Source organism: Ascaphus truei, chromosome 1 (genome assembly GCF_040206685.1).
Source record: "Ascaphus truei isolate aAscTru1 chromosome 1, aAscTru1.hap1, whole genome shotgun sequence".
Taxonomy (NCBI): Eukaryota; Metazoa; Chordata; class Amphibia; order Anura; family Ascaphidae; genus Ascaphus; species Ascaphus truei.
The window spans coordinates 473,332,163-473,351,466 of record NC_134483.1 but is presented as its reverse complement, the minus strand read 5'-3'; the positions used below and the strand labels follow the sequence as shown (position 1 = coordinate 473,351,466).

General features: G+C 42.0%; 1 protein-coding gene across 1 annotated transcript in view; it reads left to right on the top strand.

Annotated features, from left to right (window-relative positions):
- GRXCR1 (glutaredoxin and cysteine rich domain containing 1) overlaps positions 1-19,304 on the top strand; it is a 97,350-nt gene that overhangs the window by 64,302 nt on the left and 13,744 nt on the right. The window contains exon 3 of the mRNA XM_075578633.1: positions 13,279-13,518. Within this exon, the coding sequence (XP_075434748.1) occupies positions 13,279-13,518 (240 nt within the window). The remainder of the gene's footprint in view (positions 1-13,278; positions 13,519-19,304) is intronic.

Below are 19,304 nucleotides of genomic sequence, written 5' to 3'. Positions count from 1 at the left end.
TTGACTCTCTCTCCTTAGAGCCTGGAGGCTGGGGGTATCGCTGCTCCCCTGTTTCCAGTTTCGGGGTTGACGGCCCCTCCAAGTATCACAGTACCAGAGGATTTGCCTGGACACGGGACCGAGTTCCCACCACGAACAGATAAGACCAAACAAATGTTTACTGCTGTTGCTAAAAGACTGTGCTGTATCTAAGTGACCCTAAATGAGAGAGCATTGTTTTAAGCTGGGGAACCAGGTTAGTTGGCCAGCAGCTGTTAGAGAGACTGATTCTATGTGTAGTTAGATCCCTGAAAGGGATAGGATTTTGTTTATATAATTTGGTTTCTTTTTACTTGAAATAACAGTGTGGGAAATACTGTAACAATGAAATGAGTGAACTGCTGAATGAAAGTATCTGAGTACCTCTAACCTTCACATGTTAAAGCTGCAGTACCTTACTTGGATGAAAATAAAGCAGGCAGAAGCCTGAGTTAAGCAGCTTAATACTTGGCATGATCCTGTTTTTGTATTAAATAACCCTAGAAGACTGTGTCGGGAAGAACCCAGACAGACGTCAGCACTACAAAAGAGGGGCGTTTGTCACAATATATATATATCAGATTTTACATTTAAATAAGGGGCCTGGTTTTAAGTATGAACCTATGGGGCCCATTCACTTAACTTCAAAATGTGCCTTAACTCTAGGTAATTGCACTTTTCAAGCGATTTTGCATGTGTAGCTATTCACAAAGCTCTGATAACATGGCAATATCGCTTGAAAACGGCTTTTTAATGAGAGTTAAGGCACTTGCTATAACCCGTGCGGTAGCAGAAAAACTGGCCAAACTCGCTTTTTTTTTTTTGCCAACAACAGCTATTCATTAAACTCTGATATGCATATCGTACTTTTAAACCTCACATTCTTTTCTCATAATCTAAAGGGAGGAGAGATCAGAATCGTGATTTGCATATCAAGGAGTTTCTTTTATTTTTACTGCATAGGATTGAATACGGGGGTCTCCGGAGCTGACGCCCATATTCATTTCAGCTCCGGAGACCCTAAAAAAAACACTAAGGTTAAACCGAACTTCAGGAACTTTCTTAACTTTTAAATAACATTAAAAAACCTAATTGGGTGTTGGCCCTGGGAATGGCCATCTAACATAATTATATTTGCTAATAGTGTTATCATACTGTAGCAATGCAATTACCATACAGTACCATCCTAAATCTCCACTATGATCTTACTATAGCAGCTTAGAACTTTCTCCTTTTCTGTGTAGTTCGTGAACTTTGCAATTGTCACCTGCAGTCTTTTTTGCACTGAATCCCTCAGAGGTCTTATTTTATGTACTTGATCTAACGCGAGGGGAAGGTCTTATAGTTCCAGTAGTAGTGGTTTTGACGGTTGGAGATAGCTGGCCTTCATTAATAAAGGGGAAGCCCGGCAAGTTGCCTCTAGAGACGGTGGGAAATGAGCCAAGAGGGTTAGCTCTTCGGTCCAGTAAGGTAAAACCATATATTTTCTGTAACCATGTTCCTATATGCGGTCCACTGCAGGATTGTGGGATAGCAATGGCAAGTAGGGTTGTGAATTCCTTCAGGAGATAGCTGCAGGAAAGTAACATTGTGAGCAGGGAAGCAGGGGTGATTATTAGGGAACACCTATAGTCAGCCTCATGCGTATTTGGGCAGCAATCCACTGCCCAAAAGGTTTTAAAAGTATTCTTTGTGTTTTTCCCTTTCTGGGCATGCAATTGAACAGGGATTTCAGGGGCATGAGTTTTAAGGGGGATTTTGCGGAGAAAGTGGTGTCAGAATGTGCATACCAGGTCGGGGACCAGAATTACCGGTTCCCCGATAAATGTATCAATCAGGCATGATTTTCGGATACATGTTTGCACATTCACTCGGCAATATCTCCCCTTAAAATGTAACTGCAACTCACCCCTAGGGTGCCTTGATTCAGCACAAGCACAGGAAGGAAAGTGAGCCACGGTAAAATGTATTCTAATATACAGTATTTAGAAAAGGGGTTACCCCAGGTACTGCTCCCCGCAAAGAGTGTAGGCTTTGTGGGTACCCGTCCATACATAAGGACTGGGGGGGGGGGAAGGGGACTACGGAAGTCACAGGTAAAGTATAGAAAAAAAAACAGACCTGTTTAGGGGCTTTTGGGGTTCCCTGTGTTGTAAAGACATGATATTTTGGGAGTGTAAGTTTTAGGTGGGATATTTTGGTGAAAAAGTATTCATTTTGTTTGCAGGAGTCCGGGGGGTCAAGGTGGTCCCCTGATTCTCCCCGGTGTGCAGGCACTATTTGTGGGTGCATGGTGTGAATTACATTGGGGCTGCCCCGTGTCCACCAGGCTCCTGGTTTTCTAGCCCAGATATCCCCAACTAATTTCCCACACATAAAGTATAAACCTTGGGGAACCTTTTATATACTGTATTAAAGTATGGTTTATAGGGTGCTATATTGTATGTATAAAAATCAATTCAGTCAGCCTAAGCATTTGCGTAGGAGCCATGATATCTGCATTCACATCTGGGTTCAAAGGAAAACCAGGATGTCCAGAGGTGTCGAACCATTTGGTAGCAAGGAGGGGCAGAGGAATAGGCCCAAACGCCATCTTTGTTCTCTGAGACTCTGTGGAGCCTGTCCAGCAGGTGGCTGTGACGGTAGGGGGTAACCAGACTCTCAAATAAAAGGTTAAACCCGTTTTTGGTTACCCCTGATCGATATATAAGGGTTAAAGAGAGTTAGCTCTTGAACCCAGTAACTTTGCAATGCAAAACCTGTAATAAAATATTTGTTTGTGTTTTTATCGTTCCGGGCATGTCAGCGAGCAGGGATTGCTAGGGCATGAGTTTCAAGGGGGATTTTGCAACGGAATTGTTGTCAGAATGTGTCTAGGTAGTTGGGGTCCGGATTTGTCGGTTCCCCTAAAATTGTACACGGGAATCATGCATGATTCTCGGATACATGTAGGGACAGTGTCCCGGCAATATCTCCCCTTGAAAACGCATGCGCGACCCACCGCTAGGGTTCCCTGCTTCAGCATAGCCCAGAAAGGTAAATGGGGCACAGGGATGAAAAGTGTCCCTGTAACTGAGGGGATCCCTAGGTTAAGAGGGGTACCCCAGTTAGTGCCCAGTAGCCCAGAACCTGTATTGGGTTTGTGGATGCTCCAACCATAGATAAGGTTGTGAGGGGACTCTTAGAGTCAAGGCCAAGTCCAATAGATAGTGTGTGGGGAATAAAGCCTGATAGAAATAAAGCATACATTTCTATTCTATTCCCCATACCCAGGGACTAAGGGATGTATTAAAAGTATAGTTTATTAATACATTGTAATGTACTGTAAGGTAATGGGACTTTCGCAACCGATGCCCACGCAGGCTGCCAGGGCTACCAAGTTGGTGTCTGGATGTCTGCTGGACATCGGAGTTCAAAGTAGCCAGAGGATGCAGGAGGTGTGAAAGCCATTTGGGTAGCAGGGAAGGGCTCAAGTACCCAGGTCCAGAGAATAATGGCAGCTGTCCGGGCTGCCATTTGTTTTGCCAGATCTACTGGAGCCTGACACAGTGGGTGGCATGAGATAGCCAGGGACGAAGGTGGCAAGCTTGCGCATGTCCCTGGCAATTTCAGATTTCTCGCAGACCCGGCTTTTCATACCGGCTTGTCTCTGATTGGTGGCTGAGAAAGTTCCCACGCAATGATTGGTTGCTGAGTTTCATGAATGAAACTCAGAATACTATAAGAATCATCTAAGCCAATTAGATTTGAGATTCCCAGTAGTAAGAGCGCGGGCGGGCTTTTCAATGTTGTTGTTGCGAGAATAGCAAGGCAAGCAACCGGCTTCGATTTCAAGTCAGGAAAGTCTGCCTGCCAGATTTTAAGTCCTGACTTTTGCGCCCAAGTTCTCAAAAATGAACGTAGCGGTCACAGCTAGTATTTGATGCCGATTTCGGTTGCAGAGGATCGGTGGTAGCTCACGTTCAAGAAAAGTCCAAGTTCTCAGAAGAGAAGGGAGCAGTCAGTGGTGGGTGGAACTTCACACCGATTTGGGAACTAGGAGATTTTGGGCTAAGTCTTGGTCATGGGAAAACTCTTATTTTGAGTTCCCTGAACCTAGGAGAGTCTAGTTTCCGACCACCAGACCCCCAATAAGTGTGTTTTTCGTCTGTATTTTGTGTTTCATTGTGTGTATGCGAATTTATGCCGAATAAATTACAATTTATTTAATTACCTTGTTTTGCTCAATGAATGATCCTGGTAAAAAGGAGTAAACTGCCTTGTCTCCCATTACATTGGTGATGATAAGATATGGTTGGCTTGCCCTCTGCCTCTGACATCAGCCAGGGGAGCCCTGCTCTGATTGGCTGTTGGGAAAACTTCCCATGCTCTTAGTGGTAGGGAAGTCCCTGTCAATGTTACACATATGACACAGAAGACTAGGAAACGGACTGCCGCAAATCAGAGCTCTCTCTCTGACTCTCTCAGTCTTTTCAGACATAGGTAATCTAGGAATGGTCCAGTGAAGCATTGGTAGGGTTTCCCAGGGGCATTGAGGTGCCAAGGATTCCTAGCCAAGCTGAAGGCTGGTTCTGAGGAATAAGGTTTCCTGTTCCAGACTTATTCCAGTGACGTGGAGTGAACACGTTTTGCTGAAGCAGGCACCCTGCAACTATGAAAGGGCTAGATCCCCCAGGTCCCAGAAACTGTGTATATTTCCTGTATTTTGGGTTTCTGTGTTTTTACGAGGTCTTATGACAAATAAACCTCATTTTATTTCACTGCCTTGTTTTGCCAATTGACTGATCCCTTAAATATAAATGTGTTAAAAGACCTGGTCTACCGTCACAGGCGTTTAAGAATTTCTTCCACTACTATGGCAAAGAGCTTGTTCTGCTGGATATTCTCAGGTATTCTCACAAACCTCACATTACATTTTCTAGATCTGTTTACCAGACCATCCACCTTTGCTCTAAGCAGTCAGCGTCAGACTGGACACTGCACCTGCAGTGGTCTCGAGTCCATCTACCATCACACTTGCGAGGCTGGACACTGAAGTGAAGACATACTCTTATGTCCAGGCGTATAGTTTTAAACTGATGATTTTTTGTTCGTGTTCACTACCCACCTTCCTTTTTTGTTATCACTAAATATTTTCAATTCTGCACAATGAGGGTTTTGCTCTTTTCTTTTTCTTTTACATGTACATGTATATCTATCTTCCCTCCAAGAACGAGTGGTAGGGTAATAATAGTGGGTAGATAGGGTAGATTTAATCTTCCTGCTTACTTCTGCATAGCCCTGCGCATATTTCTTACTCATTTTCTCAGATATAAATCAATTTCTCTATAAACTACTTTCATTTTGCTTCTTACCCCCAAATACCAGTCTTGCATGGGATGCTTCTTGTGGATATCAAGGGATGGGGTTCCCCTACTTTCCAGGGCTGAGGTGCTTACAGGTGTCCACGTGGGCATCTCCCCTCCTGCAGTGTGCCAAGCAGGTCATCCAGGGATCACTCTTGAACCTCCCCACTGCACACTCGCATGCAAGGCATGCGGCCATCTTCAGGCAGGTCTCTCCAGTTCTCCCTGCTAGCGTGCACCGAAGAGGCTTGCCTTCAACTGCAACAGTCGCGTGTTGCATGTCTGGGCCGCTCTCCTCTCACTCCCCTCCCCCCCCGGAGTAATATCTCTCACAACTCGGGGAGCAAAACTGGTCTGCAGGTCTCTGTCCCCACCTCAAGTTCTGGGGGTCTTATTTTTGCTTTATTTTTAGTAATGTCCCTCAGGGACGGTTCGGGCCTCTAAATTTTGGCCCCCGGGGGATCCCAATCTTATATGGCTTGCTACCGAGTGTGTAAAAACACTCTTGCCTCCCGATCCTACATGAGTAGTGGCCATCTTGCCCAGCTGCCTCCCCAGAAAAACATTTATTTATTTAATGGCCCTCTTTTTGGCTTGTGGAAGTCCTGACATGGGCATGTCATGGGCATGTTGTTGCGTAGGCATAGGCAAAGATATTCAGTGTGTGATCTACTGGACACATACAGTACTGAATTGCAATTACATAGTGTAAATAACCCCACAAATAATTATGCGGGCTGACCGTAGGCATGTAGCCAATCCGTGGACAAGCCACAGTGAACAAAATGTTCACATGGCTATAATCTCGCACCTTATCATGGTACCGAAAACAGTAAATCTTACTACATTTGTACTTTATGTGTCTTTTATGAGGTTGTTTGTTGTTTTCACTCCCCATCACTGAGGGGTAAATATTGAAATCATCTTTTCATCCTTTTGCTACAAAAATCTTCCATTGACACATTGAATAAGCCCCCCCCCCCCCGGGGGTAAGTCTACTGTATATAGGTCGAAGCTGTATTGTAAACATATCTGGTAGTTAAAAAAAAGTTATGTGCTTGAACCATAATAAAAATTAGCAACCAGATAGCAAAGCGCTTGTTGCATTTCTAGCAATTTAGTAACTTGAGGCTTATATTGAACCATAGTAAAAATGTCATAAATGCATAGAAAATGATAGTACCCAAATCCAAGTTACTTATTTAGTAGTAGAGATATCATAAGGTAAGATAAAACACAACGCCATCATGAATGGGGTGAATGACAATTACTGCAACCAAACTAAAATTAAACCCCAAAGTGAGTTGAAGCAAAACTATATGAACACGTCTTGAGAGCAAGACTGTAAATAAAAATAGAACCAGGTCAGCGTTACACGTGGTCCATTAGTAATGTGATTTAGCTCAAAATTAAATTAGTAAGCTTACCGTAAAAGATATGCTTTATGGCTCTTATTATGTGAGTTTTAAGATACGGTAGATACTTGTGCCTACCCTTTACTCATTAAAAACTTGCACAATTACATTATGCACTTATAGGGAAATATTGTGCGAAATATTACTTGATTTGAATTTAAAGATAAAAAACAAATTGGGACACTTGGTTGGGTTAATGGCTTTGCTTCATTAGGTTTGGGATGCAAATCTCTGTGCCACGTGTCAAAAAGTAGCCGGTCAGAGGTCAGAGGTCAGAGGCCAGATCAGCTATTAATGACTGAAACAGCTTTAGCAGGCAAGGATCAATTGAGAGAGAGAACAAGATACCTATTTTAGGTAGAGTCCCAAGTACTATATGTATCCCCTTAAACCTCCCTCCAAAAACATTTCATAAAGAAGCAGAAAAAGAAAAAGGACAGTGCGCAACTAAAACAGGACCCACGTGAGTATTGGCAAAAGTAACAAACTAAGTAATTGCCTTAATAGTGCAAATATGTGCAAACAGGTCAATAAACCTTACAAAATTAGATTGCGTCTGCAGCCGCCGTATGGGGTGGCTCAACACCCCTGGAGCTAGGAGAGTGAGACAAAAACACAGCACACAACGCAAAATAGTGAAGTATGAAATAAATTGAATATATATTAAAACATTAAGGGCCTTATTCAGAGAACGATCAAAAAAAAATCGCCAGTGAATTTAAAATGAGTGTTTTTTGGGCGTTGCTATCACGGTATTCAGAAAGGCTCGATTACCAGTGATAGCAAAATGCCCAAAACGGGCGAGTTGCTGCCAGCGAGAGCCTCGAGCCTCTGAAAAGGCCTGAACCAGCGATTCATTTCTGCTGCAGAGAGAGTGGCTCTGAGAGAGCCGCCTCTCCCAGCTGAAATGTCGCCCGAAAATTATTTATTTAAATAAATATTTCTTTAATAGTGTAGAGGTGCAGGGGGTCTCTGGAGCTGAACCACGTTGGTTTTATGTCCGGGGACCCCCTGCTTCCCGAGATACAGGCACCTTTATGAGGTGCCGGTATCTCCTATGCAAGGAAATGTCCCGGTCACGTGACGCGGGACATTTCAATGCAGAGGGATACCGGTACCCCATAAAGGGGCCTGTATCTCGGGAAGCAGGGGGTCTCCGGACATAAAACCAACGTGGTTCAGCTCCGGAGACCCCCTGCACCTATACACTATTAAAGAAATATATATTTAAATAAATATTTAAAAAGACATCAATACACGCATCCCCCCCCTCCGACCAAACCCATACAGTACAGTAATGGGCAAAATAACTATTATCCAGATATGGATAATAGATTATTTGCCCATTATTAAACCCTGCACTAGCATACATAAATAAAGTAAATAAATACAGTTATACTTACCACAACAGCAGGTCCCTCTGTCCTCCGTTGCCAGAAAGCATATATAGTATACAGTACATAATAAATACATTCTAATGGCCCCTAACCCCTTAATCAACTTAGCGGTTTCTAACCGCTATAGTCATTAAGGGGTTAACCCACCCTGACCCGGGAGGCCTAAGCACCCACCCTGACTGACAATATCCACCCTATACCCATTGAGTAGTATAGTGGTACATCATACCCATATAATAATAATATGGGCATGATAAGCCTCTATAGCACTCAATGGGCACCCTAATAAAAATACAGTAATACACAAGACACACAGTAATCAAAGCTAACTAAACTACCAAAAAACACACTGCACTAAATACAAGCAGTAGCCAGCTAATTCAATCAATAGAAGCAATGACAACATCAACAATGAATTAATTCAAGCATTACCCAATCAAACCAATTAATCCTTAAACCAACTCAAAATGAATAGTAACACTAACCTATGTAAACAATGAATTAATCCAACATTAATTAATGTAACCATTAAAAGACAAATAAATAAATTAAAACAATCTCTGAAGTATCCATAAAACACATGAGCTAACATTATATAACATTAAGTACAAGCGAACACCAATCGCAAAGCTTTTATAACATTAACCTTAAACAAACAATCACATCCACATCATTAACTGCAATAACAAGCGAGAAATGCCCCCCAAATATTGGCATAATAATGTATTAATCTGTACCCTAAAGAGGTACAGATTAATTTATTACCAGTCAATGTGCCTCCCCCCAAAAATAAAAACCCAAAGAATACACCTGTAAAAAGAGACATTTACAAACATTGAATATCTTACTTACCATTAGAAGCAGTGGCTCTCCGACTCCCGGGGTAACAGGAAGCTCACGTACCTTGAAGGCCTCCAACAGCATCCGATGCCACCCGCCATGAAGATCCTGCTCAGGTACAGCAATCTTCTTTTTTCTTTCTTTACTCACCGTCTTCTATCTTTATCTGTAACCATTTCTTGTTCTTCTTTATCTTCTTTCTTCATCTGTCAATCCAAAAAAACCCATGTTAAATCCCAGTCGATGCTGTCTCGTCAGCTTCTTGGGCTCAAATGAGGCGTCACGGCCTTAAATATGGCTTGTGACATCACATTTACCCTCACAATGGTTAACAGCCACCTGATTGGCTGTTAAGTCCCGACACATCGCAGCTCATCGAGGCCATCTCCCCACCAATTGACCAACAATTTTGTGGGGAATTGGATTTGGGGAGAAAATTATTTTTTAGGGCTGCGATGGGCTGCGATATGTCGCGACACCCGACTCGCGGGTCTCTGAATTGCGAGACTTTATCAACCATCCGAAAATGGTCGATAAGGGGCTGATCGGTGCTCAGTCAGCGAATTTCGGATGGAGATAAAATTTTGCGTCGATACAGGCCGTTATCGAGCACTTATCGAGGCTATCTGAATACGAGTAGTCATTTTGGTCGATAAGTGCTCGAGGCTTTCTGAATAAGGCCCTTAAAGTTTTAATATATATTCAATTTATTTCATACTTCACTATTTTGCGTTGTGCGCTGTATTTTTGTCTCAATCTCATAAAGGAGCACACCTGAGAAATGTTAATGAGATATGCAGGGATTAACATAAGAATTATATTGAAAAATCTAAGGCACTTTGTGTTGAAGGTGGTACTGGTGTCAAGCCCAACAAGATCAGAACCCCCAACCTCCGCTAATCTGGACCACATCTTTAGCAATGAACTAAGCTAGCTGCTGGTAACTCTACTGTCATAACATACTTTTGTACTGATGGGACTATGGAACACTAATATAAAATCAGAAATAATATTGAAAATTAAGAACATATTATTTCAAATATGTAATTGATGTAGTTTATGATTCTGACCTTTAGGTTCTGTTTTTAATTTTTCCTTTATTTGATAGTGTTTTCAGTATATATGTCTGTTACAATGTTGCTGAACACTTTTTTTATTGAGACATCTCACAAAGTTACTATCTATAACAATTTGTTATACTTGTTTTAGCCTCTAGGGGGCAATATGTATAGTGTTTGCGGTTGCTAGGCAATGCAGACTGAAACCATGCGCAAATTTTGGCTTACACTCTATGGTTGGTATGATATAAACATCGGCATTGTTCACAGCGTTGGCATGTGCTCTGGAATAGGGAAGCATGCTTTAAACTGGGTTCATTCCTACCTACCAGATAGATCCCAACATGTGTCTATCTCAGGCTATAACTTTAACCCTTTGGTTATCACCTGTGGTGTCCCTCAAGGCTCTGTTCTTGGGCCCCTACTCTTCTCACTGTTCATCAATGATCTTCCTAAAGCTTGTAAGGGAGATTCAATATACAGTACATGTATGCAGAGGACACATGCCAGGACTCCAGGGCAGTGACAATTTCAAACCTGTCAAACAAACACGCCAGGTCTACCTATTAATTTGGAGGACCATAAGTGTAGTGAATCACTGTAGATGAGCTGAGAGATCTGCAGCTCCGGACTTCTAAGGCAACCCGCTGGCTTGCTGCCGCAATGTCTGTTGAGGTTCCGGAGTTGAAGCCTCCAAGCTCCTAGGGTGTTAGGTTGGGAGGGATCCCTCAAGTACCCCCATCCTAGGTAAAGTTCGGGCAGTTTGGCAAATGGTTGCAAGCCCAGACTTACTGTCGCCAGGTAGCGGGACTGGGTCTCATATGCTAAAAAGCAAAGGTGCTAGGTTCACGCATGCCCTTAGCAGAATGAGAACCCCTTCTGCCAGGTGTCTGAAGTATTGGCAACTCCGGGATAGATGGGAAAAGTGATTCCTATGGAGAGATTGGCTGCACTGGTTAGGTATAGGGTTTTGAACCTTATAAAAAACCCTGCAGCCCATCGGGAATCAGATTCATCATGAGATTTACTTAAGGTGCATAGGACAGCTCCAAGCCATTTCGCGAATAACTCCCGCTCCTAGAAAATTGCTTCTAGAGACTTTATTTTTCAACATTTCATTCTGAAAAAAAATAATTTCGTTTGACCCCGTCCCAGTAAGTGTATTATGACTGTAATTGTGGAACATTGTGTGTATGTCTTTTCGTTAAATAAATTGCAATTTATTTTACCTCCTTGCTTTGATCAATCATATGAACCCGGTATAAATGTGTTAAGAGACCTGGTCTCCCGTGACATTATAGAAATCTTTTTTGAAAATTTGAGATATTTAACAACCCAAAATGACCACCAGCATGTTGATGAAACCAAATCAGCTCCTAATGGTTTTTTTTTTATGATCAATGAATGAATGTGAGGCTTTCATTGGTGAACAATGACAGGACTCCAGGGCAGTGACAATTTCACAACTGTCAAACAAACACGCCAGGTCTACCTATTCATTTGGAGGACCAATTCATAATTTACTGAAAATTATTTGTAACTCCTCTCAGCCCGATGCAATTCAATAGAAGATAAAAAGCTCCCATAAAAGAATGTTCACCTGTTGGTCAGAAAGCTGTCAGTTCTCACTGATTTTCAATTAGTCTCACTTATTTGGACAAAGTCACACTGCTTTTATTTGCACCCTGTCTCTAAACAGATTTCAATTGATTCTTATTAATTAAAAGTCTGTAATTTTCCATTAAAATGGCATTTTATTTGGCCAAGAGTCCCCATCTATCACTGATTTGTCTTTAGAAACAGACTTAGCGGCTTTTTCTTGGAACTTTAAGTATTATTGATATTCTATAGATCTAACTACTCAAAAACTTACTTAAGGTCAGTTAGGTGGCTCTCATGCATAAACCAGGAATTAAAAAAAAACATAACTGTATTCTACATACAGTAGTTTGAGACCTTCATTATTGCCACTAACCAGCTAAAGCAACAGAACACTGACAAAGGACACGTTTCCCAAGTTTTTAACAAATCTCAAATGCACACATAATATTTAATTAACATATTTTTTGCAATCAATACCAAAAAATATTCCCAGATTCAGATTTTCCATTATTAGATAACTTGTTTAGCAGACTAAGGGGCTTATGCAGAGACGTTAGAGAATGGAAATAGCGCCATCTTTTGGCGAAAATACGCATCAGAGAAGCTTGTCCTCCCGAGAACATGGCGAGATTCACAAAATCCGCCACAACAGGTTTCGTTACTTTAAAATTCGCCAAACACGTGGTGAGAACATTAAATTCGCCATGTTTAGATAGGGTGGTATGCCAGTAGCATCGATGCGCTTGAACGCGCCATTATGCCCCATAATATGGCGAGTTCCATGTCGCCAGCAAAACTTGGCAATTTGCTGCAGTTTGCCGCGGTACTGGTCACACGTCAGATTTGCATAGAGGAAAATTGGCTATACAGCTTGCGCCACGGCAAGGCGAGTTTAACGCGAATGGAAACTCGCCAACACTATCAACAAGTCTACAAGAAGGTAACGCCGTTTCCTGCATCCTCCCATATTTAACGCCAATTCTGTGGCTATTTTAGTGCCGTTTTCCCTTTTACTAACGTTGATCTCTGCATAAGCCCCTATGTCCTAACTATTATATCCTTTAGTGGTTCACAATGTTTTATGCAGTACAGTATATTGGCACATTAACAATTTAATTAGACAGCTTAATATATCACACTTTTACATTACAAGTATAATATCGGGAGGGGGTTGTATTTTAATTTGCTTATAAAGTATCAACATATTCTTCAATGCAACACAATATTAAGAGATCAAAAATAGTACATACTGTAGTATAAAAAATGATTATCAAATTCAATAACGATACAAAAACATTTAATAAACCGTACTGTATATTGCAATCGTGCAGATTTTGCAAATGAGGGAAAATGCTAGTAACCCGTGTAAAATAAACATCCCAATGAATGTACAGTACAACATCTTTAGTTATTATTACATTTTATTTGTACTGTATGGCTCCAACATATTCTGCAGTGTTTGAGGCAGGACAAAGATCTTTAATGAATGTCAGGAAAAATGAGATATACATCTGCTCAAGTGAAACACTGCAGGGTACAATGTAAAATCATTTGGTACTTTAATGAATGTGCACACTTTTAATTATTTCCTTTTTTTTTGCAGTCATCTACAACCCTAGAATATGGACGCATAGTGATCTACACCACAAGTCTACGTGTAGTAAGAACCACATTTGAAAGGTGTGAGATGGTGAGAAAGATCTACCAGAACCACAGAGTAAAGTTTGAAGAGAAAAATATTGCTTTGAATAGTGACTATGGAAAAGAGCTTGATGAAAGGTGCCGTAGGGTGTCCGAAATCCCATCACTACCGGTGGTATTCATTGATGGCCATTACCTTGGGGTAAGTAGCTCTAGATATTCGACTATTGCATTCTTCCACAATAACTTCACTTAAGTTACTTATGGCCCTAATGAATAATTTTCAAAGACTGCTACAGATGCAGCGGTCTAGATTCGACCACATCTCGTGCCCAATTTACGGCCAATTCGCCAAATACCCCATGATAGAGCAGATTAATGGCCCATCAGATTAACACAGCGGGGGGGCCCTGCAGTGTGAATCCTAACGGGTTCTGTAAGAGACGCGCAGTAAGAGATAGACTGAATCAGTTACTCTACCTGTGTGCCTCTAACAGGCAATTGTGGGGGGTTTATTTTATTTTAATATTACAGTATTGTAGCAGAGGGTCTCTGGAGCTGAACCGCATTGATTTCAGGTCCGGGGACCACCTGCTTCCTGAGTTACAGGCCCCGTTATGGGGTGCAAGTATCCCGACAGATATGTTTACATTTTCCCGCGTCACGACCCACGTGATCGGGGGATTTAAACTAACCAGAGGGATACTGGCACCCCATAAGGGGCCTGTAGCTCGGGAAGCAGGGGGTCCCCGGACCTGAAATCAATGCGGTTCAGCTCTGGAGACCTCCTGCTACAATACTGTAATATTAAAATAAAATTAAACCCCTGCAATTGCCTGTTAGAAGTGCGCAGATAGAGTGACTGATTCAGTCTCTCTGACTGTGCATCTCTTACAGATAGGTAGAACCCGGTAGGATTCACACAGCGCGAGTCCAATTCTAATGCAGGGACCCCTGCTGTGTTAATCCGGTGGCAACGGAGGACATGGACCTGGAGTATGCTGATGAGGACGCTCTTCATGATGGCAGGGGTAAGTAGAAAGTTTTATTTACTTTATTTATGCTGGCTGGCTAATGTTTGATTTTATAATGGCCAAATCAGCTGTTATCCATATCTGGATAATAGTTATTTTGCCTATTAATGTACCGTATGTGTTGTGGGAGGTTGTTGGGGGTAGAGGAGGTGGATAGTAGGGATATTGTGTTTATTTTTGTGTCTTGGGGCTAGAGGGATTGGGTGAAGGGGGTAGTAGCCCCAAGACTGGGCATTTTAGGCCTTCAGGGGTGTAGCGGGACTGGTTAACCCCTTCATTACCATAGCAGTTCCCACCGCTATGATAGTGAAGGGGCTAACACCTCCTGAATCTTTCCAGGCATGCCTAAGCACCCACCCAGGGACAACTACCACATTCATTCACCACCTCTGCCCCAAGAAACAGGAAACTGAGGTTTAATCCCTTCATTGCCTTAGCGGCTATCTGATAAGGTAATTAAGCTATTTTAATATCAATTTTACTACTAGTGTAGATGAGCAGGGTGTCTCCGGAGTAGAATCATGTTGAATTGCGGTCCGGGGACCCCCTGCTTCCTGAGATATGGGGTGCCTGTGACGGTAGGGGTAGCTGGTGGACCTAATAAAGAGAAATCCAAGCTATTTACCCCTAAAAAAAACATGTAACTTGGCTGCCCTAGTAATATTTCATCCTGTCAAATGTCTTTAATATCTGGGGAAGAACAGGGAATATGTAAATGTAACCCATGTCTGTAAAAATGTATTTCAAAGCATGTATTCTTTATTCCCTGTGACAATCCTTCCCACAGTTTAGAAAGCCGGCATTGTCTTATGATGTGATTTGAGCTAGCTGTGTGTAATTCTAAATCCTGTCTTTTACATAAATACCATATGTCTGTATTTATATCTGTATTAGCAATTCCCCCCATTTTAGATACTTGGTATTGTGTGGTGATGAAATCAACATGTTGTAACGCTGTGCTCACCACAAACAAGGCGGGAACCCGGTACTGAGGTGGGAATTGGTATAAACGCCAACCACAGCCACGGGGGAACGTCTGGAGTGGGGATGGTCAGGCAGCCGGGTCAGGATTGGAGAGAGTAGAATGGTTAGGTACTTGCCGAGGTATGAGGTAGAAGCCGGTAGAATGGTCAGTGTCCTTTAGCCGTGGTCAGGGGTTGGAGCCAGGAGGAGGGTAGAGGTCCGTAAGCCGTGGTCAGGATTGAAGAGATGCGGATGGTCAGAGGTAAGCCGGGTCGGTAAACCGGAAGTGTGGAGTCCAAAGTAATAGCCGGGTCGGTACACAGGAGGTCAATCTGCAACAAGGAGCTAGGACAAAGGCAAGGCAGGAAAAGGAACCAGGAATCGAGAGAACAGCGCTAACTGGAACTATGCTCAGCCAAAGTGCAAGTGGCACAGCTGAGCATATATGGGAAAGCATGACCAATGAGAGAGGGGGACGGAGTGGAGATGCGGCCTCCGCGGAGGCACAGATAGGAGGAGAGACACAGGAGACTGGTGGGCATAATAAAGGGAGTTGACACGCAGCTTGGGAAAGGTGCACACACGTCATGTGTGCTCGCCGCGCGATGAAGCGCATCACAAGTGGGGGCGGAGCCAGACTCTGTGACATCAGAGCTCCTGCGAGAGAGCACTCGCTGTAAGGACAGCGGGGTTTCACGAGACATCAGGTAAGGAGGAAGTGCGCCGTAGGGGACGCGCTCCCCGATTCCTTACACATGACAGCCCTGCAAATGTAAATTATGTTAAGTTTTGTCAGAATTAGGGAGTGCGGTGAATTGTCACCCACTCTCTAACTAGAAGTTCATTTGTAGGTGCACTCTGGGACTATTAAAACATAACATTTAATGGATAATGTTAAGAAAGGTTGACACACAAAACTATATAATCAAATGAAAAGTAAATACATAATATGTTAAAAATAGGGGGAGGATGCACCCGGAGTAGTGATGTGGACCTAGAGGTGTCTGTCCAGTTGTATAATAAGCCACATAATATAATGAGTGGATATACAAGGTGACCACCTCAAGGTGCCTATCTAGGATAGGGTACTGTATCCTGCTGCGTACTCAAATGTCACAATTAGCCAGGATATGACCTGCTGGTGCTGTGATAGAAGCAGTCTCTAACACAGCATACCCATCAAGCCAACCTATCATTGCTATGTGTAGAACCCACCTGCTGTATCTACTGAGCAATATTCTAGACCTGGATGAAAACTGAGATGTACAAGGTGTATATAATTCCACCCTGATGACTCTAAGCTAATGAAACAATAATCTGGCTAGTTAGTGCAAAAGATCCATATGGGTACAGGTAGGGTTAAACACAATCATAGGTTGGTGGTATGTGGATTGAGACTGTGTAGGACAGCAGCTATGCACTAGTCTGTGTATATCCTAAGGTGTGCTATATGATGTGTACATAGCTAACATGCCTGCAATAGAGATGTACGTAGGTAAACACCCACTATTCAATGTGGGTATATTAAGATCGTATGGACAATCAAAGATATGCGTTAATGGTATATCAACATAGGAGTACAGCCAATTAAAACACCAAATGTGGTAGTGTGTAAGGTATATCTGCTCAATAAATCACACAGTACAGCAGGTGGATAGGTGTCAGTGTGTCAGTCATGTATACAGTATAACATCTACGCTGTGCTGGCTAAATAATGTTCTCACCCTGTGTGGTGCAATGCATCATGGTGCACAGTACAAAGTATATAAACGGGGGGATAAAGCCAAAATTCGCACAACCTGCATGAAAATATTAGACTGACCTTCCCAATATATAAATTGTAGATGTTAATGTGTGAGTGGCAGAAGCATGAAGTGGTGATATTGTAAGGCTATAAACTCTTCTGCTGCCTCAGTGGATATACATAGGATATGTAATGCCAGACAGGGTATAATTCCCAGTCAGCGATGATCAAAAAACTGGCGGCGTAAACATCCCAGTGATTTTTTATATGAAGGCTTATAGTATAGACCCCTATGAGTTTGTAGACCTTTCTTTATGTTGTAAATATGTTCCCAGAATCTCCTTTTTAACTGTCTACTATTTCTTCCAATGTACTGGAGCCCACAGGGACACTCCAGTACGTAAACTGCATAGGTGCTCTTACAGTTTATAAAAGATCTAATTTCGTACTGTACTCCTTACTGGTTACGTTAGAGATTAAACTGCTGCTACTAATACTAAATTTATAAGTATTGCAAATATGGTAACCTTTTAAATGACTGCACTGGGTCAGTTCATTTAACGACGTAGATCCAGTATTTGATTTATTTAAGCAGCTTGGCTCCAGTGTCTGTTTTAAATTTGGAGCTCTCCAAAATATTATCTGGGGATTCACTGGGAGAATGGTTTTTAGTTTGTCAACCCTTAGGAGAATATTCCAATGTTTTTTAACAATCTTTTTTTATTTTTAGGGCATATTAGAGTTAAATGTATCCATATCATTGTTTCCACTTTCTCTTTTTGTTTTTATTAGTTCTTCTCTATTGACTTTTTTTCTACTATTTCACGTGCACTAGATTTAAGGTCTTTCTTATACAGTATGTCCTATCAATAAATTTAGTTGATAATTCGTCTGCCTATACTTGAAATACCTCATTTTGTGAGCAATTCCTCTTAATACGCAGAAACTGCCCTTGAGGTATATTGCGAATTCAGCTGGCGTCGTGGTGGCTTGTTGGCAGGAGATAGTTGTTCGCATCAACACCTTTACAGTATGTTTTCGTGTGGACAACATCTCCTTCTATAAAGATATTCAGATCTAAAAAAATAACTGACCTAGCATCCCTCACAGATGTAAACTGTAAATTTAGAGGGTTCGGGTTAATATACTCAATGAATTTGGCTAGATCCTTTGTCGTGCTATCCCAAATGAATAATTTGTCATCTATGAAACAGCGCCAGAGCACCAGATTTGCACCAAAGGGATTGAGGGACAAGATATAATCTTCCTTCCACAATCCCATGAAGATGTTAGCATAATTTGGTGCGAAGCTGGTACCCATCACAGTTCCACAGACCTGTCGGAAATAGCTTCCCTCAAAGCAAAAATAATTATGCTGCAAAATGTAAAGGATAGCATCTAGAAGGAAGTCTATAATTCCCTTGGTAGTTCATGATCTTGTTTGAGCATTCTCTGCATGGCTACAAGACTTGTAAAACATACTGGACACCTAACAAGCTCCTATTAAACCCCCAAAATACCCACAACATATATATAAGCATATGAGTGTCAGAGGAGTGCTACTGAGCATGGCAATATGCATTAAAACCAGAGACATAACATAAAACACAGACAAAGCTCAGTTTTTAGCACATCTAGTGAGACTCATACACGGTACAGTGCCTAAATATATATGGACAAATATCTAATAAGTAAATGGTCTTTTAGTTTGACATTTTTGGCCAAAATTGTTGTAAGCCCCTGAGCCAACGCCAAGGCAGACCACATATCAGGGGTCCCTAACGCTAATATAAATTCTTAATAACCTGTTTAATAACAGGAAGAATGATTTATAGTAAATCTGTCAATATTAGCTGCAAAGTTCTGTCTGACTGAAGCTTTTATTAACCTGTACATTACCAGGAAAAGCACTCTGTATTAGAGATGTCACAGCCAAACTGCAAGCAGGCAAGTTCCCCTGAGTGGAAGATGCTATGGAGTGAGCCCATAACCATTTAAATGTGGGAGGGGGTGAGCTTAAATTAAGTAGGAGGTTGCCAACCTCCAATCAGCCATGACTAGCTGGATAAGAATTGTAAAACATACTGGACACCTAACAAGCTCCTATTAAACCCCCAAAATACCCACAACATATATATAAGCATATGAGTGTCAGAGGAGTGCTACTGAGCATGGCAATATGCATTAAAACCAGAGACATAACATAAAACACAGACAAAGCTCAGTTTTTAGCACATCTAGTGAGAC